This window comes from Brachyhypopomus gauderio, chromosome 12 (genome assembly GCF_052324685.1).
Source record: "Brachyhypopomus gauderio isolate BG-103 chromosome 12, BGAUD_0.2, whole genome shotgun sequence".
NCBI lineage: Eukaryota > Metazoa > Chordata > Actinopteri > Gymnotiformes > Hypopomidae > Brachyhypopomus > Brachyhypopomus gauderio.
The window spans coordinates 9,255,760-9,278,957 of NC_135222.1; the positions used below are offsets into that span (position 1 = coordinate 9,255,760).

Consider the following 23,198-nt stretch of genomic DNA (forward strand, 5'->3'; position numbering starts at 1 on the left):
CGATTAGGGTCGTAAAAAGAACAGCCTGGATATTCAGTCAACGATAAACAGGCATTAATTTAAATCGAAACCTGGCTGTAGAAATATCCATTAACTGGGATATTATATTAAATCTGTGAATAGGCTGCATATATTCAACGAGGCTTCTCAGTTGGCCAGCTGGACTGTAAACAGACTGCTGAGTGCAGAGCCATTTTGAAAGCCGGGTCAGGCCTTTGTTTTACTTCTCACTGCGAGTGGCAAAATGGATGCCCTTGTTTAGGAGAAGCCTTTGTGCACGCCAGCCATGGTGCCGCGTGGCGTCTGCTCGCGACTCCATCATTAGTCTGTTTTACAACCACTGCATTACACCGAACCCCAGTTATTGCACCATTACTCATTCTGCTAGCCAGGTGCACAATTAGGGTGTGTGTGCGCATGTATGTGAATGTGGCTATAGTGATGGAACCAATTTTACTACCTCTAAAGAATTGTGGCCAAGAAAGATGACTATTTAAAGTTTAAACACCAAGTTAAATCTTTCCGTAGCATGATTTTTTTTCTTGAAAGAGAGTCATTGTGCTTTGGTCAATATGGGGTACAAACGATCAGATTGCATTTATACATCCTACAGATGAGATCAAGGTCATGATTGAAATCTGTGTTTACAAGCAAACTGAGGTTCACCAAGTCAGTGATTCACTTTTTGGTGTCTTGTCCTGTTTTTCTTATGCGATGCCTGCGTCACATGTTACGCATTCAGTTTGGACACCTCTGTATATAATAAATAATAATACATTTTATATGAATGCACCTTTCAAGGCCTCAAGGACACGGTCCAGGGAGCAGACAAATAAAGAAAATAAACCATTTCAAAGATATGTACAATAAAGGAAGAGGAAAGATAAGATAATCCTTTATTAGACCCACACTGGGGAAATTTGGGCATTTCCCCAGTGTTGGATGAACTTGGATGGGGTTAAATAAAATGGAGTAAATGTTTTAAAGATACATTTTTAGTTTTTCTTGAATACTCGTAGAACCTACGAGGCGAAGACCTGGGAAGAAAGGTCCATAGTTGTGACGCACAGCCTGCATGCTAACTGATGAGAGACACGGAGTGTAGAGGAGTGTTACTGAGAAAGTAGACTTCTCTGTGGACAGTAATTGAAGTACACTGAGGAGATAAATCAAGTGTTTAGAGATAATCCAGCAAATAGAGCATTTAATCAAGCCTTGATGTTACCAGGTCATGTACCATGCAAAGTCTGGAAATATAAGATGAAAACAACAAGTTAAATTGAGTTAATGTGGTGTTCCACTGACAAGAGTGCTAACCAAGAAGATACCAAGGCTCTTTTATACTGCAGGAGAGAGTAAATGTTATCAAATTAACATATGAAAATTTAATGTTTAAAGTTTAATGGAGTTGAAAATAATGGGTCATCTGATTTTTATGTTTTTAGTTGTTGGCAGCTGGATATGTACAGTTGGATGTGTAACAATGGAAACCACTGTTATAACAAGTCCCACTGTAAGAAGATTAATAATAAAAAAGGAGAGGGCCCAATACTGACACCTAGGGGACACCATGCAGAACAGTAGCGATGGTGTTTTCTATTCACAATATATGAAGTGAAACATTTATGGGCCAAGTTGGTTATACCCATGTGGGAGGACCTAAAAGACATTTATGGATGAGAATCTAAAATAGGTTTAGGACAAATTACATCAGAAGCTCATGTAGGTTAAAATGGAAATGAATAAACTGCTAAGAAAAATAAAATTTGGTGCAGTTAACAAAAGCCGTTTTAGAGCCGTTTTAGGTCCTCTACCAACAACCGAGCTTTGAGCTGTGTAGCAACTACAGACTCAAGACTGTAGGCAGAAGTGTAAGATTTTAAGTAGGAAGATCACAAGAGTCAATATTGGTTTTCTTAAGATTGGGTGTGAGAACTGCCATTTTAGAATATGGGGAACCAAAAGAGAAGAGTTTCATGAGCAACCTGAATGAAAGAAGGTAAGACCTAGTCCAGGAAGGCAGTGAAGTGACTGGGGCCTTCTTCTATTCTAAACGCATCTATTCTATTTTTGACGGGAATAATAAAGAAAATAATTATATAGATGGGAACGAACAGTGAGTGGAAACACTAAGTTTGTCTTTATTGTTGACGCCATTGTTGACATTCTGAAATGTCAGATGAATTTTATTTGCCATTGAAAATGTAAGAAGGGCATGTCAATGGTACATTTCAGTAGAGTGCTAACCTACGCAGCACCAGCTGGAGAAGCACTCATCCACAAAGCAGTGAAAAGCTCACGTCAGCAGCAGAGAGACCAGGGAAGAAGTGTATGGACAAAGCGCAGTGATCACTCAGAAGCCTTTCCCATCCAGCCAACAATAAACCCTTAATGTCCAAATTAAAAGCCAATCTCGGAGCTCTCTGCACTCCTCAAAACTTGCACATGATCTTCTGGACATATTGACTTTCTCCCCCAGTCCCGCTGACAACCTCAAGATGTCAGAAAGAAGAAAAAAAAATCCCCCTGAACGCAGCCAGCAGGAAGAGCGGTTGATAAATAAGGGTCTATTATTGGAGAGAGCTGGGTGAGCTCCAGCCACAACCTTCTGGCTTAGTCGGGTGAAGCCCGCGTCATCCGACCTCCACCTGTCACAAAGCCAAGGCTGGCCTGCACGCGGTCGCGCATCGCCTTATTAATTCCTTATAATGAGTAGTCGTGCTGAGAGTTGGAGCCCTGACTGCCTCTCCCCAATTAATCATTTCTGGAAGCCCACCGTCTCTGACAGGGCAGGAGGCACGTGCGGCCAATCAGCAGCGGGTCCGACGGAGGACGACGTCTGTGCCGCCAAATCGACTTGGGGCAGGAAGCGTATTAATTAAAATCATAAAACTTGTTTTGGTCCTATAATACGCTGCTAAAAACATTTTACATTTTCAAAAGTAGGCCATGATGTAAAGAGCACTCATTTCCCCGCACTATTTCTGTTAACTACATGGATTCTGCTATAGTGATTTTTCATGGTCGATAAGCAGCGGACGTCCTCTGTGTTTTCCTTGGACCCCCATCAATGGTGTAAACACACACTGCAGCCGCAGCCCCCTGGATGGCCACCAATGTGCTGGAACGTACAAGACAATGCCACATGATAGAAATCAAGGGCTTTAGAGAAGCAATCAGCGCTTGATATATGCAGACGGTAATAACCTTTAACAACGCACCAATCACACCCACTTTAATACACTTGCTACTTCCTCTTGTTTTAAACAGTGTGTGTGAAACAAGGATCCAGGGTGATTCCAGCAAGAATCCAGCAAATGTTCAATTTCCTTGGACTAATTAGACAAATAATATGCTTTCTGCCACCGTACTTTCCTGGTCTTTGTCCTATATCCCCACAGTCTGATTCTTATTGCTTACACCATGAGAGACAGGAATAACCTGCATTATTCTCACTGCAACTATACCAACAGTAAATGCCTCCCCCATCAACAGCTGATGCAACATACCCAATTACAAATACACTAATAATAAAATGTGTCAAATCTGAATAAGGTCTGATTTTTTGTAATAGTTCAAATGACTTTGGATATTCAAGTCACACTTCCATGTCTTGAATCCTTTGATGACTGAATTGATGAAGGTAGGTTCCATCAATATCTGTGTTCTGTGTTTTGGCATGCAGCCAAGGCAGATAAAAGTTTCAGCTGATCTTTGTGTGCTTGATGGAAAAGAAAAAGGCTTAAAGAATGTCCCATTCAGAGTTCTGCATTAGAAAGCCATTTTGTGTGTGTAGTAGGGTTGAGGTTGTCACTGCCATCCAGTTGGTTTGAGATGCAGGGGTCAAGTGTTTAGCTTATTTCTTTGAGCACTGTGTGGGGTCCCCAAACTAGTAACCAACTTTGGGGTAGTATAGTCAGGGTGATTGAGAATGGAGACGGACCAGACAGCGAGGGGTGGGTAGTCTAGCTTCTGCCCCGCCTTTAGTCTTTTAGGTCAACTCTAGCCTGGTCTCTGCGCTCCCACATACGGTCCCAAATATGGTCCCTCGGACCAGCTGAGGAGAATGTTTACAAATTCAAGTTAAAAGCATCTTTTATAGCTAGCATTTTATTTTTTAAATAATATTTCAAACAGCAGTTGATCTTTCCTTCATATGATAAAAAATAATCTTGTAACACTATTAAAGTGTTGTAGTAGCCTGCCAAACAGTATATGTAACTCTGTAGCTGCTACAATTAACTCTCACAGCAGTGTTGACACCATCAAAATAGCTACTGCTAGATCTTGAGCGATCTTGCCAAGTAGATCAAGAGGCTAGTGAGTGTGAGTAAACAAAAAGGTACACAGCACACTAGACACTGGCCCTCCACCATCTCACATTGAACGGTGTCCCAACTGCAATTCCTGCCAATGTTCCAATTCAGTTAAGCAGCGGCCCAACCAGACAGGCACCTTCGAAGGGTGCGTCAGCTAGGGAATCGGCCTCCAGAAAGACATTCGTGGGGGAGTGATTGAGTTGGGGGAAGCATTGGGTATTCAGAACTGTTCAGCTGGTTTGGTATGACAGGAGATGATGTAACACACCAGTCATTATATTCACAGTCTTTGTGATATCGGTCAGCTGTGTTCCTTCCATTCCTGCCTTTAGTATGCAAAGAATCTTCCTCTCGATGAGATTCCAGGGAGTACCTGTATATACAGTTGGTGCGGAAAGTATTCAGACCCCTTTAACCGTTTCACTCTTTGTTTAATTGCAGCCACTTGTAAAAAGTTCATTTTATTTCTCATTAATGTACACTCAGCACCCCATCTTGACAGAAAAAAACCAAATGTAGAATTTTTTGCAAATGTATTAAAAATGAAAACCTGAAATATCACACGGTCAGAATTCAGACCCTTTGCTGTGACTCATTTACTCATATGCTGTCCATTTCTTCTGATCCTCCTCGAGATGGTTCTACTCCTTCATTGGAGTCCAGATGTGTTTAATTAAACTGATTGGACTTGATTAGGAAAGGCACACACCTGTCTATATAAGACCTGACAGCTCACAGTGTATGTCAGAGCAAATGAGAATCAAAAGGAACTGTCCCAGGAGCTCAGAGACAGAATTGTGGCTAAGCACAGATCTGGCCAAGGTTACAAAATAATTTCTGCAGCACTCAAGGTTCTCAAGAACGCACTGGCCTCTGTAATCCTGTAAACCAGAATTCTTCCTAGACCTGGTCATCCAGCAAAACTGAGTAATCATGGGAGAAGAGCCTTGGTGAGAGAGGTAAAGAAGAACCCAAAGATCACTGTGGCTGAGCTCCATAGATGCAGTAGGAAGATGAGAGGAAGTTCCTCAAAGTGAACCATCACTGCAGCCCGACAGAAATCTTTCCTCAATGCAAGACATATGAAAGCCTATGGAGTCAAATTAGGGTCTTTAATGGTGACGAAAAAATAAGAATATCGCAAATATAAGATTAGCATTTTACGTTCCTAATTTGTTTCTGCAATACTTTCCCTCTTTTGCGTTTCTTTCTTTTCTTTGCGTTTCACATTTAATGTTGCTGCTTTTTTTTTTGCAATGCTTTCTCCCTTTTGCGTTTCTTTCTTTTGTTTGCGCGTCACTGCTTTTCTTTGCGTCTCGCATTTTACGTTCATAATTTTTTTTTGCGCTTCTCTCTTTTCTTTGCTCCGGTTTTACCCTCTGTGTGGGGGCCGGGAAAGAGGCGTGGCCAAGAGCGAAAGGCGTGCTGTGAACGTTCAGCGTCATCAGTTGAACCGTCACACAGCGCGTCAATTTGGTTACTGGTATCATGGCAGACGGTCGCCCAGCTGGACCACAGGTATATGCGTGCAGACATAGACATCAGGTGCTAAAGCACCACCAACTCTGCCCTTTATCAACGAAAGTGCCCTTTTAAAACTTTGTTTAAAAAATATATATTATTATTATTAACATTTTACTGAGGTCGGTTTAAAATGATCTTTTGAAAACCTGAGCGAATAAAAACAATGCCCTGAAATGAGACCCCACCTCGCACACACCAGACCTCTCTCTTCCTTTAACACCAGATGCGCTGCAGCAGCAGTTCAGTTCAGCGAATGGAAGGAAGCTGAACTGACGCTGAACGTTCACAGCACGCCTTTCGCTCTTGGCCACGCCTCTTTCCCCGCCCCCACACAGAGGGTAAAACCGGAGCAAAGAAAAGAGAGAAGCGCAAAAGAAAATTATGAACGTAAAATGCGAGACACAAAGAAAAGCAGTGACGCGCAAACAAAAGAAAGAAACGCAAAAGGGAGAAAGTATTGCAAAAAAAAAGCAGCAACATAATGTGAAACGCAAAGAAAAGAAAGAAACGCAAAGGAGGGAAAGTATTGCAGAAACAAATTAGGAACGTAAAATGCAAAATGCTAATATTATATTTGCGATATTATTATTTTTTCGTCACCATTAAAGACCCTAATTTGACTCCATAAAAGCCCTTGTAGAGTTTACAAAAAAACACAAAAATAAACAAATGAAGGACTTGGACTAGGAGAAATAAGATTCTCTGGTCTGATGAGACGAAGACTGACCTTTACTGCATTAATTCTAAGTAGTATGTGTGGAGAAAACCAGGCACTGCTCATCACCTGCCCAATACAATCCCAACAGTGGCACATGGTGATGGCAGAATCATGCTATGGGGGTGTTTTTCAGCTGCAGGGACAGGACGACAGGTTGCCATTGAAGGAAAGATGAATGTAGCCAAGTACAGAGAGATCCTGGAAGAAAACCCCTTCAAGAGTGCTCTGAACCTCAGACTGGGCCGAAGGTTCACCTTCCAACAAGACAATGACCCTAAGTACACAGCTAAAACAACAAAAGGAGGGGCTTCGGAACAACTCTGTGACCATTCTTGACTGGCCCAACCAGAGCCCTGATTGAGTCTCTCTGGAGAGACCTAAAAATGGTTGTCCACCAACGTTCACCATCCAACCTGACTGAACTGGAGAGGATCTGCAAGGAAGAATGGCAGAGGATCCCCAAACCCAGGTGTGAAAAACTTGCATCATTCTCAAGAAAACTTATGGCTGTACTAGGGTGCTTCTGAATACTTATGACCATGTGATATTTCAGGTTCTTTTTTAGTAAATTAACAAAAAAATCTAATCTTTTTTTCTGTCAAGATGGGGTACAGAGTGTACATTAATGAGAAATAAAATGAACTTTGATTTTAGCAAATGGCTGCAATGAAAGAGTGGGTCTTAAAGGGGTCTGAATACTTTCCGTACTTATTGTATACTGCACATGAACGTACAGGTAGTAAAAATTAAAAGTACAGAGAAACAGGACATTTGATTAATCAGCTGTTCAAGCAAAGTGTTTCAGGAGCTCACAAGTTGACAGGCACAAACACTACAAAGGTTTCTAGATTTGGCCTCGTTTAATTCTGATAGCAATAACTATTATATTCAAGCCAATCAGAACAGTAAACAACAAAATGAAAGAATTCATAAAATTATTAATGTAATTTATTGGAAACATCTGGTATAGCTCTTGCTTTAAAAAGATCTATAGAGTCAAATTACTAGTATGGTTAACATGTATAGTTAGTAGTCAATTAGATAATAGCACAACAGGTTGGACCTTCATGTCAAGATGTGGATTGTCTGTCTTTCGGTCAGTCCAGACCATCAGTGTCTGTGGCTGGGTCCCTGGAGGGCTGTGGCTGGGTCCCTGGAGGGTCTCAAATTTGTCCTGCTCCAACTGCAACTGAGCTCATGGTAATTAGCTGATGGGATTAGCCCCAAGAGGAGACTTGAGGGCTCTCCCATGTTCAAAAGCTGGACCGTCACAAGCGCCCGGCTCACTCCTCATGGAGCACCTCGTCCACAAGCACGTCACCATCGTCCACGGGAACCTCCTCACACAGCTGCTCCTTGAAGGCCAAGGCGATGGTGTAGGGTCTGCCTCGGGGATGCGTCAGGCAACGGCGCAGGTACGTGTCGTAGAAGCCCCGCCCCCTGCCCAAACGCTTGCCGGCCTTATCAAAGGCCAACCCAGGCATGAGGATCAGGTCCAGTCCCCCTGGATGTCGGAAAGAAGAGGGACGGCATTCCGCACACGGTCAGCTGAGAGGTTGGTGCTAGACATGGTTGGTTAACAGCAGAAGAGTTTAAAGCGTATTTTTAATGGCACTGCCATTCCCAGAAGCACACAAGTAGCAGCTCGTGTTGAGGATCAATTGTTTAATCAATAAATTACTTAATATCAAATTAATTTTATAATGGATTACCTCACACCACATTACTCAGGAAATATAACCTCAAGATGGTCCACACATTGGACTGCTGTGATACTGCAGAACCCAATGAAGTCAATATCCAATCATGCAATGTACACAAAGATAGTCAACGTTCAGCAATGTTGTGTAAAGAAATCTTGACAATGGGCATGTACACTGCTGCAGATTTGTCAGCTTGTATCAGTCATCTTTCAGTCTGTATGAAAGATCAGTCCATCATACCTGTGTGAGTGTGCATGCGTGTTAATTATAGGTCCGAACTTCAAAGCAACATTATTAAAAATTGATGAAATACTGGAACATCACAAAATCAGTGCGGTAATGATCAGCAGGCTATTTCGCCATGGAATTCTTAATATTTCATCTTTCAGTGTAATAATACACACTTGCTTTTGACATTCATTCATAATTCATAAAAGCCAAGCAGGAGAAGCATTAGGTACACATTTTTCAAAATGTCATGAAAAAGAAAACTCTTTTTGGGAAGCAGAGAAAGTCTCTTTAAATATAGCCCTGTGAAATGAGTGAAAGAGAAAAAAATGTCTTATGAAGGGTGGCATTAAACATTTTGAGTTCTGTAGGCAGAGTATAATACACTGTATAGGGACTGAAACAATGCAGAGTTAGACTTGGTCTCGCCTCATTTGAATCTTTTAATAATAATAATTAAAAAAAAAACGTAGGTCGTGCTCACCTAGGAAATCCAGACTTCATCTGTCCACACCTTAAATATAAATTCAAAATAATAAAGCCTTAAGATCTCAAGGACTTGGTCTTCTCAAATAATCTCATCCCTGTCTCTCTTTACCTCATCAGAAATACCTATTCACTCCTCAAGGGCTCAGCAATCTCAGAACAATATCTGGAGATTACTCAATATCTCAGCAAGCGCTCTTTGAGCCTAGTCCAATCCAAAAAACGATCCATCCTTTTAGGACGAGACTGCCCATCTTTTCTCCGTTTCTCTCAGTTTCTCTCTCTGTCCGTCTATGTAATGTCTTATCCATCTCTTTGGTGGGAGGTGGACCAGGAAAAGGCCAAAATAGTTTAAAACAGGAGTGGGAAGCTCACAGCAGGCCTCCAATCGGTCAGTGTGTAGTGAGAGGACCGACCCGACCTGTACCGCGCTGCACTGGTTAATCCGGGAACCAAAGGGATGTGTCACACCACACACCGGTGGCCCCTCTCACAAGCCACTGGATTTCTATTTCCGCAACACATTCAGCATGCGGTTGTGTGCACAGCTTACTGTACTAGGCCATCTGAATATTCATATTCAAGTTGATTTGCCTTGACATTTCTGAGGCATTTGACTGCCTTCACTCCATCATGTTGATGGAAGGCCCTGTCTTTAAATGACATCCTTCCAATACCAAGAATATATATATCTATCTATAAAAGATACCAATTACCCCAGGCCCACGCCATTAGTTTTACTAAGGAAGAAAACTGACAAAACAAACTGGTGCTTGAAGCTTGACGTCAAATTGACGAGCACAACTTTGCAAGACGCTCCCTAGACAACGGCGTCTAAAATTAAGTTGTTTACCGTGTTATTTATAATGTCAAGGAATCGAAAGTGTTTTATGCAGAAACCTTCTCCTGAAACTTTGCCTTGCGGTGGGCGCGTTAGGGATGGAGTTTTAATGCTGAGCGCTAGACTGATCCTGGGTTCACCTCTAAATAGGCAATTACGGTTCGCTGAGCTCCAATTGTTTGTTGCCATTGTATAATAGCTTCCTGAATTTTCCGCCATTCCTCAGCTGACCTTAAGGGTGGACAGTGAAATAGGAGGAGGTTTTTATTGCTAGATTAAATGTTCTATTGTGGCCTCCTCATCAGCCGTAACATGCGGGCAATGGGGTCGGGTCACCCATCCGTGTCATGGCAACTCTGGTCACAGTGTTGCAATGATTCAGGGCACAGTTATTCACAAACACACACACACCCATACACATGCAGTTTGGTCAACAGACAAATGTAGAACCAAACTGTGTGTGCGTGCCTCTCATGCACTGAGCCATGCACATTTGTGTGCCTTTGTGACCTACTCATCCCAGTGGCTATTCTCCCTTTAAATGTGTTTACACCTGCTTTAAACACACTGTTAAAGGCAAAGACGTCCTTTGGAGGGAGAGAGAAAAAAACATGGCTCAAGGTGACTATCACGAAGTTGTGCAACACCACAGATACACCTTCCCTCCCCCACACACCCTCAGGCGCCTGGCAGAGTTAAACTGGCCCATGGGTCTCCAAGACCACCCACCCCCCTCTCACCTCTGTCCACACCTTTTCTCTTTTCCCTGCCCATCCTTCGCCACCACTATCCATCCCCCCCATCCCTCGCTCTCTCCCGCTCTCCTCTAACCTGCCTCGACTTCCCCCCAGCAACTCGTCTCCCTCGTTTCTCACAGCGTGCTCTTCTTCCCGGGCACGCGCTCTCCTCCTCCTCCGTCGGGGCGGCTCCAGCTGGCTTCTGCTCTGGGCCTCGTTTGTACGGACTAGTTTAAATTCTGTGCCAGCACTAAGGAGCGGCGGTCGCAGCATTGGCCCTTTCACTCCGTGAAAACAAGACACAACTCAGCTTCCCTCACACAGCGGAGGCAATTCGGAGCTTCGTGTTGTTCTAGCTTTGCTAAGGGACGGCCGATAACGCCAACACGCTTAATGAAAACACCTAATTCATAACCTAACGCTGTGGCTGTTCAAACTTGGACAGGATCTTTAAAAATACCATCAGGTTTTATCCAGCATAACTCATGATTATTTAATTACTATTACTTTTGGATTGTGTAGACCGTTATGTGAACAAGCAGACCACATGGGGTTAGATAAACATTAGAGGTCGGGCCAGGGCTGAAATCACACAATCAGAATGAAGTGGATTAAGACCGGGCTCAGGACACTGCTGCCTCTGAGCTCTGTAGGTTGTTGGCACTTGCACGGGACACGACATGACTGGAGTTTGAAGTACACGGGTGAGATGTGTAGGCGGTCACCACACAGTGAGGCTCCGGCCAGCACACAGGAAGGAAACAGGACAGCCAAATACTCCCTGATGCTATGTGGAGCCACACAAAACATCCCAAGAGCTGTGATGCATCAAAAGATGCAACAAAGAAAGCCATGTGAATGTTTATTAATTTAAAAAATATGGGGTTGGAAGGTCATATTTGGTTAACTGTGTTACATATGCATATAAATAGTCCAGGACTGATGTAAAACGGTTATGTAATGAGCTATTCACAGCGCTCCACCAGTGTAGTTGGCTCGTATCTATTGTGATAAGAGAGCACCATCTAGTGGTTTAGGCCAATGCATGGAAAAACATCTCATTTTCAGTATAGAACCGTCCTGTAAAAACACTAGCTAGTTACTGCTCGTGTAGACGGTGGTGTAAGCACAAATAAATCAAGGAAACCATAAGGCTTCAAATTAAAAAAACATTTGGGTCACTTTGAAAACAAGTGGAAATTATTATATTATTATTATTATTAGGTAGTGCCATTAGCTTATGCCACACATTTTAAGGGTAGTTGCGGGGCATTTCAGACGCAAGCTTACATCTCTCACAGCGTCACACACCTGTAGCCAGGGCTTCGTCCCGCTCCGTGTCGCTGTCCGCGGGCTGCCGGATGTTCCAGCTGGTGACGGGCAGGGAGGCCAGATCCTCCAGGCTCTTCAGATGCAGCATGTCCATGTGGTTGCCGCCGGTGAAGTACCTGGGGATGAAGCAGGCTTTGCCGCTGCCGAGCACGGCCCGGACAACGGCGTCGGTCCGCACCTCGTCGGGCATGCTCAGAAAAACAGCCACGCGCCCGCTGCTCTTGAACCTGGGGTGCTGGAACAGCTGCAGGGGCGTAGGAGGAAGAGGCCAAATCAACTTTTTGATTTAGTCAAATCAACACGCGGCTCAAGCTTTAATCATGCAATACCAAATATTTACCAGTGTGTTTAATGGATAGACAAATCACTTTATTAATCCAGAGGGAAATTGATATTGCAGTAGTTCGAGGTACAGAAAGACGACATTGTGCAGCCGGCAAGAAGATTAAACACATTATAACAGGTGAAGTGTCAGTGCAATGTAAACATGTTTTATATGTATAAATGGTGAGACAATGTAAATTATGATGCACATCACAATTCCAATGGGCAGCAGCTGGTCTGTAATCTGAAGTGTTTTGGCCATATCATGGCAATCCCAGTAGCTCCTTACATGTGGTTCCATTTTATGAATAGTAGTGATGTTTCATTGGCTATTTGATGGACCAGTTGTGTCAGTGAGCAAAAGGCAAAAATGCCATATAGGAGTCCTTATGTAAATCAAATCAAATATATTTGTATAGCGCTTTTCACAACACATGTCACAAAGCGCTTTACAGGATTTACAAGGTTAACAATACTATGGGTCCAAATCCCTAATAAATAAGGTGCCCATTATGTTCATGAAGGAAAAATGTGATTTTAGTCATCAGCATTTCATTTTACAGAGAAGAGCAGAGCTAACAGAAGAATATATTTGATTATATATATATATATATATATATATATATATATATATATATATATATAATGTCGACAAGACAATTTTGGGAACATTCTGCATTAAGCTATGGTATGACTGTAAATATTTACTCAATGCAATCAGTTCAATTTCACTTATCAATATATTACCGATCACTTATTTGTCTAAGTCACTCTATATACCTACTAGTTGTAGGTTTCAAAACGTGAGCAGAACTAAAACGAACTACTCAAGTGTGTGAATTTAGTGTCTTAGTTGCGCTCAAGTAAGCTCCACCACCACTACCCCCACTTGAACCTTATAGTCAATAGTTTTAGGAGGGGGTAGGTAGGAGGGACACGTGTGTACCCCGGTAATTCCTACTCACACTACTAATATGCAGTTAGTTTGGATGGTGTGAGTGGTGTCCACCCCGCAAATTTGTAACGAAACCAACGCCGCTGCCTGACCCATACCAACCCACTGACATTTTACCTTTTGCGAAACAACCTGTGACTGACGAAGTTTCTCTTCTTCACTCAAAGAGGCCACTCTCTTCTTTATCTCTTTCCTGAGAGCTTGCTTAGCTGCACGCAAGGTTGCCATTGCTGCGAGCTACGACGCTGTTCATTTGCGCGAGACCAAACAGAACGCAAACAAGTTCGAATCGTTAGCCAGTTCGAACCAAACAGCTAATCATTAACTGACGTGCACTTGTGACATAGTGGACACACGTGTTCCGAATCCGCTAATATTGTATCGACTACGTCTCCGGTGGGCGTGGCTGAACCGAATCAGTTCCGCAGTTTCTGATACGCCAACATTCAAGTACAGTATTCGGGTTCAGTCATGGAATGTAGGGTTTTGTATAGGGAATATACGTCGCCCCATTAGTTGCAGATTTATTTACGTGTAATTATGAGTCTCTATATGTGATTGGTCCGAAAGTTAGACTGTTGTATGCCCATTAATAGCAAGTCGTATTGGAATAATAAATTGTTTTTACTACACACTAGCTAAAATGTCCAACTAACGTTGAAATATGCCTTGAAATGACGCAAAGACATAAAGACGTCTTTGTTCGTCCGTTTATTACGTCACAAAAGATGACAGTGGGGGATGGAGCGACAGAAGTAACGAGCTGCTTCTGGGTGGGGGTAGCTGAAGGACGAGCTCCGCTCTTACCGCTTGCTGCTTAATAATCATCTAGCTAATAGTATTTAGTCAAGTAGCTAGTTGTACGTTACTTTCGGCAATAAAGTTAATTTTACTTGACGGTGAAAAGAAAGTAATAACGTATTTTCGCATAACATCTGAAAAGTCAGGAGGTAAGTTTTGCTACCCTAGAGTTCACAGCAAACTAGCCGGGTAACTAACCTAAGCTAGCTAGCTAGCTATCTACGAAGTTTTGGCTAGCTAACTGACACCTGTTCCAGAGCGCAAAAACATGCGTTTTAAGAGTTAGCAGAGTCTTGTCGCGGATTATTATGACCCAATTTATGAAGTGTGATAACTTTACTGTGTTAAAATAACCTATTTAGATTCTAGGTTAACTAGCTTACTTTAAAATACAAGACCGATAACCTAGCTAGTTCGCGAGCTAGTTAACTACTACTCAATTCGGCAGCACAGGAAATCTGGCCAGCTAGCTAGCTTGGTTACTTGCTAGTTCCGTTGTCATATTCAGTGTTTGCTCACTGGAACTCTAGCTAGTGGTTACAGTGACCACTGCTAATTTGACCAAAATAGGTTTGTTTGTTTTATATTTAAAAATAAGGACGAACGTTGCCGATTATCACATAGTATATAACCACTCTCTAATCACAGTGTAGTCTTGTGTTGAATAACGTTGCCCAGTTACAATGGTGGCAGTCTCCCAGACACTTTAAAGTGATCCAACTTCAGCACGATGGTCGTAGATATGCTAGCTAGTGTACTTCAGTTGCGAAGTATATCTGGGCGTGGGTTCAAAATGATGACACATGGTTTTAAGCAGGTGTTTACTTGCGTTTGATTTTACTAGCTGTGTTAGCTATGGGGTATTTCCTATTTCGATATTGCTTGCTAGCCATTTAATGTAGAGCTGCAGAAGACAAAACGAGGACTAGCAGTGAGCCCCCTGCACTGTTTGGAGGTAAGCTGTTAAGATCAATCAACAACCTAAACAACTACAACATTCAAATCATTAGTGTGTGTTTGTTTTTACGTTAGTTTGAATAAATATCAACTAGCCTACATGGGTATCCATCAACTGTTGCTTTGTTAGATTGTGAGCTAGAACTGGTAAAAGCAATGAAAGCAGAATCTGTGTTGAGAATGATGAAGTCTGATCTAGACAGCAGTAATTATAATATTGTTGTACGTTGTAATGTACAGTGATGTACTGTCTAACACATACCAAAGTACTAAACAACAGCAGGTTTTCAGACCCTTGTCTCTCCTTACTGTTTGAAGAACTTTGTTTTTAACACCAGCAAATAAAATTGGGAAATGGCCTGACTTACCAGGCATTGTTTATGAGAATATGGGATTTTGGGTTGGTTCACATTAATGGGCTGCATTAGAGTCCTGGAAGCTAGCTTTGCTCCTGTCCTTCATGGAACCACCTGCCTCATGCATAGCCTCCCTGGCTGGGACTCTGTGGCCTACTGTCCCAGCTGCCTGGCCATGGCACTCCCATCCTGCATCCTGAGTTGTGTGCCTGAACCCAGTGAGGGGACCAATCACAGAGCAGCGCGTTCCCAAACGACAGTGTCTCTGCTCTGATCCTAGCCTGTAGCTGCACGCATGCATGTATGTTTTTGCCCTTTGGTGCGTACCAGCATGGTTTAGAGCTTATGTTGTGCTGTTTAGTGCTTTATCTGTCTGTTTTGACAAATGACGGTGCCATTAGTCGGCAGTGTGGCTGGTTTAGAGGCAGCAGTTTGACTTAAACATTGACTGAGCCATTCTTTTTGCACTGATAATATTGTAGTATGCAAGTTCATAGAGAGTCCACATGTATTTATTTATTTATATAATTGGATGACTGCTTAGGACGATTCCAACTTCTTTTGGGTTGTGTATGCATTTGTAAATGTCGTATTTTTCCTCATGATGCTGTGGTTTTGGCTTGCTTTTATGTGCCACACCCCGTGTCTTAATCAGATCTGACCTCGGCCACAGTTTGCCTGTAACATGAAGCTGCTTTGCTGAAGTGTGAACCTAATCGGCAGTGCCGATCCGTGTTCCCGATGGACGGCGTTAATACGGCACCACACGACCACAGTCTGTCTGGAATATCTCAGTGGCCCTGACATGTTTGTGCACTGGCAAAATCATGCCTAACAACACGGCAGGTTGGAGAAGGGGAGTTGTTTGGGCATGCCTTCCAGCCTTAATCTTCCTGTAGGAACCTTTTGTTTCAAGCCGAGGCAGCAGCAGGAAATCGGGGCTTCTTTAATTGCGCGCTGCTTCCTTCCACTTCACCCAGTTACCTTGAAGAGGAAGCACTTCGCACAGAGCACGAGACTCCCTACACATTTTAAGAGACAGATGTGCAAATAGACTGAGGAGCAGCAATTTTCTGGCTTCCTTTCGGAATCTGCCTAAACTTTACTCTTTAAAGTTATATTAGGCAGCAGAACAGTGTGGTTCCTCTCTCCTAACAGAGGGGCCTTGCATTTCTGCTCCATAGATTCTGAGCTGTCCTGTTTTCCGATCGTAAAAGAAGTCTTTCATGTAGTGTAGGATTCACAGGTGGTGCGTGAGGTGTCTCGTAGTGATGTTTCAGCTGGGTTTCTATCATACAGCAACCATGGCTGGCCACGCTGCCTTTTGAAACCCAGTGGGTTCTTCTCCTGTGCCATTTCTGACTGTTCACTTGCGTTGTCCTCTGTCGTGTCGTTCATTCTTCCCCCGCTCCACCTGTTTGAAGAGGAAATGGCTGTCTAAGCAGCTCACCAGATGCCCCTCTGTTCTTCTATCTTACCTCGCTAACATGCTAACAAGCCATGCAAGTAGGCGGTGCTTATGGGTAATGAACTCTGGTTTACCCCTCTTGGATCATAATTCTCGCCATGGAATGGCATCCAAAAATGCAAGCACTCCGTGCAATGAATGGCTGCTGGTGGGAAGTACGTTTCCTTATGCAAATGAACTCCTTTTGTAGCCCATCCTGGAATTTTAGCATGAAACGATGCACCCGAAGCGTGCAACAGCCTCTCGGCCTACAGGGCTGCAGGGAGCGTGGTGTGCAGGGGTTTAATGTCCACTTTGACAGCAGAGAGGTGGCGTGGCCATGAGTGAGCAGCAGATACACACGCCCATTTGGACAGATAGACCTGGGACACGAGGAAAGAAGAGCAGCTGTTGTTCCGGGGCCTGTGTGTGTGTGTGTGTGTGTGTGTGTGTGTGTGTGTGTGCGCGTGCGTGCGACCTCCCAGAATTCCCGGCATTCTCTTCAGAATTCCATGAAATAGGCCTAGAATTCTAGAACTTCAGAACATTAATGATGTAATGAACACAATGCTCAGTTTATAGGACACCATCTCATCTTCTTTCCTTGTCATTGTCAGTATATTCATATAGTAACAAACAGATGCCATCATTATAAGATACACAAGATATTTCTGTTCACGTTTACCTGGTTGCATGCGGCTCAAGTTTAGGGTGTTGCTCGAGTCTCTCCCCCACCAGTCACACACACACACACACACACACACACAGAGCCACTTGTAGTTTCCCGTTTGTGATGTCGCCCTTGTCCTGTCGTGGCTGTACTACAGGAGGGCCATGGCTCAGGACGCCAAGCCGACACAAGCGCCCCTGCTGTGTGCCACTGGCTGTGGTTTCTATGGCAACCCACGCACCAATGGCATGTGCTCTGTCTGCTACAAAGACTCCCTGCAGAGGCACAACAGCAGCAGCAGGGTCAGCGAGCCAGGTAAGACCACGCCCCCCGCACCACAACCCTCGGCACACACACACACACACACACACACACACACACACACACACACACTCGCACTCTATGGCTTCAGTGATTGTTAATGGAAAAAAGTCATATCTAAGAAAATGACACTTTGTAGAATACACTTTATGGAAGTTTTTTAATGATGCCGATGGCATTTGGCAGTTTGGATTTCAGTTTGAAAATTGCTGCTGTCATTACTGCTTGGAGAGTGTGAGTATTAATACTGATGGAACGTCCATGTTAAGTTAACAAGTGTGTGTGTGTGGGTCTGAGAGCTGTGTCCAGACCCAGTCATATCTCTGAGAACTGTGTCCACGCTCAAACACAGTCCTGTCTTTACAGCATCTTACCCAGTCTGGTCTGCCAAAGTGTTGATCTGGGTGTGCGTCTTGTTTTTTTGTTCCACCTCTGCTGCCCCAAAGTGTTGACCAACCTGGACAGTGTAGAAGTCTCTCCATCCACGCAATCCCCCCCAGTGTCACCAGACCCGGTGCGGGAAGAGGACAGGTATGACCCGTCTCCATCGTTTGAACACGTCCTGCATTTGACGCGAGATTCGGTCCCCGTGTCTGTCCTGCAATCGCTGCAGGGTCTGTTGTCAAATGTAGTCTGAGGCCTTTGAAACATCAATGCCAAAATGTCGTTGTTCACATTTAATTTTTATGTTGTTGTTATTACACTTTATCCTGTCGAGCAGCCCGGGTCCCGTAACGGCAGCAGCGGTCCCGCAGGCGGAGCCAGCGTTGGGAACGTCCCAGACCCAGCTGAAGACGGAAGATGTAGCAGGTGCAATTCACGTGTGTGTGTGTGTGTGTGTGTGTGTGTGTGTGTGTGTGTGGATCTGTTTATTCTGAGGCTGCTCCTCCAGCTCAGAATTAAGTGCTTGTGGTTTGTCTAGGGCACTGTGACGATGAGACGTCATGGAAACGGCCTCACCGTGACCCCCCACACACTCACGCCTGCTCTCGAATCCTCCGTTTGTCACTGTTTGATTTCAGGACAGTTCAGCCACAGTCCAGCGGGACGCCTCATATCCCCTCTTCTCTCTGGGGTTGTTAGCCAAGCAGCAGGGATACACTGTTTTTAGACTTTAGAGCTTGCCCGTCAGCGTAAGCCTACATGCTGTTATGGAATTGTTACAATAATTAGCTCCTGTTACTGAACGGTGTCCTTTCTTTCTATTAGCTGTAATTTAGACGAAGTTGTTTCAAAGGACGCTGAAATCTTTGAAGCAAGCAGAATCAAAGTTGAAACAAGCTGTGTGTGTTCCACACGTGACTGTGAGCTTGTGTGTATTGAAGGAGCCTTTTGCAGCCCTAGTGTTGAGAACAGCTGTAACATTACTGAACAGCCAGGGGTGGGTGGTTCTGAGGATGATGCCACTAGGAGAGGCAGGAGGAAGTGTGATGAGGTCCTTCAGTTAGATCAGGGATGTCAAAGTCAAATACACAGAAGGCCAAGAAACCAAATTTGCTACAAGCCGAGGGCCGGACTGGTTCAATGTTTATTAAAACATATTGAAATGATTGCACATAGCCTATTGAACCAAGACCTAACACAGTGTATATTATTTAATGCTTAAATGAATAAAGCAATATTTTCTTATGGATCTGTCAGTAATTTCAAGTGAAAACATTTTTCAACAAGCAAACCGATAAAAACAAACTTCCTTCATAGAAAACATGTCCTGTACATTAAATGAATAAAGTAATAAAGGTTTGAAAAGTGCTGGAATTTAGGCTAAAGTATTTGAAAATGCTTGAAATTGTAACTACTTCATTTCACAACAAATATCTGTCTGACTGAACAGTTCTCTTGTATTACGTTAACAAATACAAGCCTCTTGTAATTCCAGGACAAAACATGAGAGAACGTGAAGACGTTAAGATTGGGCGTTTTGAAAATAAACAACCATTAAATAATGTGAATAAAAAACGAATTATTTCAAATCATTTCGACTATATGTATAAATATTTACTTAATTAAGTTTAACTGGTGCGCGCAGTTACAAAATTTGAGAGGTGCACGACCTTGCGAATCGAAAGCGCGCGACGCCCTCGCGCACGGGCGGAGCCACTGCGATTACGTCATTTTCGCCACGCAGACCCTCGCCGCTTGTGTGCGCTGCAGTGACTTTGCTGGCTACCGTTGCATTGTGGGGAATGTAGTGTTTGTGCGTGCAAAACACCATCGGGCGGCTGTGGCCTGCGGGCCGGTTCTAATAGTAATTAAATATCATCCAGGGGGCCGACTTTGACACGTGAGTTAGATGGAGTCAGTGATGGGGGGGGCTGCCAGCAGAGGTAACCTGCTCATCTGCTTAAATAGAACAAATTTCTTGTTTTGCCACAGCTTTGTCTTCCTATAATAGTTAGGCAAGTTTAATTTTCTCTGGATTTGGAAAATTACCACAAGCTTCAGCACTTTTGATTCTCCTCCAACAAATTTTTGGAGTCTTTTTTCGTTGGCCGATTGAAATTGTATGGAACATACACTGCTCAAAAAAATAAAGGGAACACTCAAATAACACATCCTAGATCTGAATGAATGAAATATTCTCATTGAATACTTTGTTCTGTACAAAGTTGAATGTGCTGACAACAAAGTCAAAATGAGGCTCAGTATTGTGTGTGTGGCCTCCACGTGCCTGTATGACCTCCCTACAACGCCTGGGCATGCTCCTGATGAGGTGGCGGATGGTCTCCTGAGGGATCTCCCAGACCTGGATGGAGCGAGACATGATGTCCCAGATGTGCTCAATTAGATTTAGGTCTGGGGAACGGGTGGGCCAGTCCATAGCTTCAATGCCTTCATCTTGCAGGAACTGCTGACACACTCCAGCCACATGAGGTCTAGCATTGTCCTGCATTAGGAGGAACCCAGGGCCAACCGCACCAGCATATGGTCTCACAATGGGTCTGAGGATCTCATCTCTGTACCTAATGGCAGTCAGGCTACCTCTGGTGAGCACATGGAGGGCTGTGCTGCACTACCTGAGCCACTTTTGTGAGTTGTAGAGTCCGTCTCATGCTACCACGAGTGTGAAAGGACCACCAACATTCAAAAGTGACCAAAACATCAGCCAGAAAGCATAGGTACTGAGAAGTGGTCTGTGGTCCCCACCTGCAGAACCACTCCTTTATATGGGGGGTCTTGCTAATTGCCTCTCATTTCTACCTGTTGTCTATTCCATTTGCACAACAGCAGGTGAAATTGATTCACAATCAGTGTTGCTTCCTAACTGAACAGGTTGGTTTCACAGAAGTGTGGTTGACTTGGGCTCTGTTCGTAATAGACTCTACATACTGGATACTGCATACTGGACTCAGTATATACTGGATACTGCATACTGGTCCTCGTAGTAGTATGCAGTACAGTTTCCAGTATGCGACAAAAGCAAATCATACTACGGTGTCACGTGAACGTAGCGTTGCATGATGGGATGCAGTACACCACGAAGATAGCTCTGTTTGCGTACTGGAATATTTTGCGGAAGTAGTAGGTCATCCGGGTATGTTTCGCGTACTGGAAATTTTCATTTTGGTCACATACTGCATACGGCATACTGATTTGGTGCTCGATCAGTACGCCAGTAGTATGCAGTAGGCTACTTCGAACACAGCCTTGAAGTTATATTGTGTTGTTTAAGTGTTCCCTTTATTTTTTTGAGCAGTGTACTTCCATACATGTAGGTTCATGGTTGTAGTCTACAAAGAAGTTCTTTTAAAGCCTCTCTCTCTCTCTCTCATACACACACACACACACACACATATATATGTGTATATATTAAATCAGTTTAATGGTGCTACAAGCAATTCAAAGTTCTTCACTGCCCTTACGTAGTACATGTCAGGCCCTTGGTTGGATGTGACAGAGGGCAGTATTTATTTACAATATACTTTTAGATTAACAGACTTAACTTTTTTGCATTTCACATCAATACTGAAATTGTTTTGAATGACCTGTATAAAAGAATATTTCATTTAAAAAATACAGGTGTAATCATCAATAAATCTGAAAGTAATTAACTGATATGCACCTAAACAAGACTGCTTTACTTGACATCACGGTTAAATGTGTTCAGAGTGACTACCCTCAGACCGTGTGTGTGTGTGCGTGCGTGTGTGTGTGTATACATACTGAATATATATGGTTTGTCAATATTGTCCTCAGCTTCAGAATTGGACATCTCTGTGGAACCTTCCACCGCTGACCTGGAGAAGTCCAAACCGAAGAGAAACCGATGTTTCACCTGCAACAAAAAAGTGGGCCTCACTGGTACGGTCTGTTTATGTCCAGCAAACACACATAATGGAGGACAATGATCCGTCATGTCAGTATGGTCCGTCGTATGTATAACTGATATCCTACCTCTCAAAGAAACACAAAATATAAATACTAATGGCTGCAGTGAACTAAAGGAAAGCAGGACTGGTTTCATAATGCTAGCTCCACCCAAATGGTTATCATCCTTCATTGCTAGCATTAGTATTTGTGGGCGCGATGCTAATATCTGCCTCCGCATGCGCTAGGCTTCGACTGCCGCTGTGGGAACCTGTTCTGCGGAGTCCACCGATACTCTGATGTCCATAACTGCACCTTTGACTACAAGGCTGACGCTGCTCAGAAAATCAGGAAAGAAAACCCGGTCATTGTCGGAGAAAAAATTAAGAAGATCTAAGCTGGAGCTTGGGAGGCGCATGACCTTCGACCTTTGTCTTCTGACTTTGCAGAGCACTCCCCTCCCGATGTCACAAATTTCACTTTGGAGCTCTGAACTATAGAACCAGCATAGACTTATAAATCATGCATGCCACACAAGATTGCATCCTTGCAAATTTATTTTACATTTTCGTTTGAATTCATCATTTCTAAGTATATTGTGTGAAATTTTGCAAAGATTTAGATTTCTACTTTTTTTTTTTATTTTACTTTGTTTTACTTTATTTACTAATGCAACTTTCCTTTGAATATTGTGAGACTACTTGAGGGCTGGGCTTTTCTGGAGTCTATAAACAGATTGCATGCTATATCAGTGAAGTAATTTTTCTTCATTGAATGTTTAAATAATGAATGTAAACAGAAATGGCAGATTGAGTTTAATATTAACTTTTAAAAAGTGTGTGGGTCTTTTTATCGATTATACCTTATTTAGATACATGACGAAAAGGTTTACAGTCAGTATCACAGGAGTGCGTGTGTGTGCCGGTGTGCGTGTGTATTTAAGTAATCTATGCACTTCATTACTTGTGATTTTAATTTTCATGACTATTATTGATATTGCTGTTAGTGTTATTACTAGTACTCGTTTTAAATAAAAAACCATTCTATCTCATTCATCATTTGCTAGTGTGAAAATGTGACTGCGGTCACAGATAACAGTTTTTTTTTCCCGTCTGATTTAAATAGTTAAATTTTTACTTTAAGCCATATCAGCACACGCATAGACGTTCCA

At 43.1% G+C, this 23,198-nt stretch overlaps 2 protein-coding genes across 5 annotated transcripts; one reads left to right on the top strand and one right to left on the bottom strand.

The window, feature by feature from the left end:
- Positions 1-7,491: 7,491 nt before the first annotated feature.
- On the bottom strand, positions 7,492-13,525 carry mthfs (5,10-methenyltetrahydrofolate synthetase (5-formyltetrahydrofolate cyclo-ligase)). The gene is made up of 3 exons (XM_077023010.1): positions 13,285-13,525; positions 11,868-12,132; positions 7,492-8,065 (listed from the first exon to the last, which is right to left on the bottom strand). The coding sequence occupies exons 1-3, from the start codon at positions 13,393-13,395 to the stop codon at positions 7,845-7,847; spliced, it is 597 nt and encodes a 198-aa protein (XP_076879125.1). The 5' UTR covers positions 13,396-13,525; the 3' UTR covers positions 7,492-7,844.
- An 82-nt stretch (positions 13,526-13,607) lies between these two features.
- Positions 13,608-23,085, top strand: zfand6 (zinc finger, AN1-type domain 6). 4 transcript variants are annotated; one of them, XM_077023014.1, is made up of 7 exons: positions 13,608-14,117; positions 14,813-14,923; positions 17,556-17,713; positions 18,166-18,250; positions 18,441-18,529; positions 21,917-22,021; positions 22,276-23,085. In XM_077023014.1, exons 3-7 carry the CDS (start codon positions 17,563-17,565, stop codon positions 22,422-22,424), a joined length of 579 nt encoding a protein of 192 aa, XP_076879129.1. In that variant the 5' UTR covers positions 13,608-14,117; positions 14,813-14,923; positions 17,556-17,562; the 3' UTR covers positions 22,425-23,085. The 4 variants fall into 4 exon arrangements, with proteins under 4 accessions (XP_076879129.1, XP_076879128.1, XP_076879126.1 ...); XM_077023013.1 differs by having other exon boundaries at positions 14,858-14,923; XM_077023011.1 differs by having other exon boundaries at positions 13,608-14,923.
- The last annotated feature ends 113 nt before the right edge of the window (positions 23,086-23,198 follow it).

Coding starts and splice junctions, on each gene's coding strand:
- mthfs (XM_077023010.1), bottom strand. CDS start 13,395: ATGGCAACCTTGCGTGCAGCTAAGCAAGCTCTCAGGAAAGAGATAAAG. Junction 12,133..13,284: donor CACAGGTTGTTTCGCAAAAG/GTAAAATGTCAG, acceptor ACGCCCCTGCAG/CTGTTCCAGCACCCCAGGTT. Junction 8,066..11,867: donor GGACGAAGCCCTGGCTACAG/GTGTGTGACGCT, acceptor TCCGACATCCAG/GGGGACTGGACCTGATCCTC.
- zfand6 (XM_077023011.1), top strand. CDS start 17,563: ATGGCTCAGGACGCCAAGCCGACACAAGCGCCCCTGCTGTGTGCCACT. Junction 17,714..18,165: donor CAGCAGGGTCAGCGAGCCAG/GTAAGACCACGC, acceptor GCTGCCCCAAAG/TGTTGACCAACCTGGACAGT. Junction 18,530..21,916: donor GAAGACGGAAGATGTAGCAG/GTGCAATTCACG, acceptor TATTGTCCTCAG/CTTCAGAATTGGACATCTCT.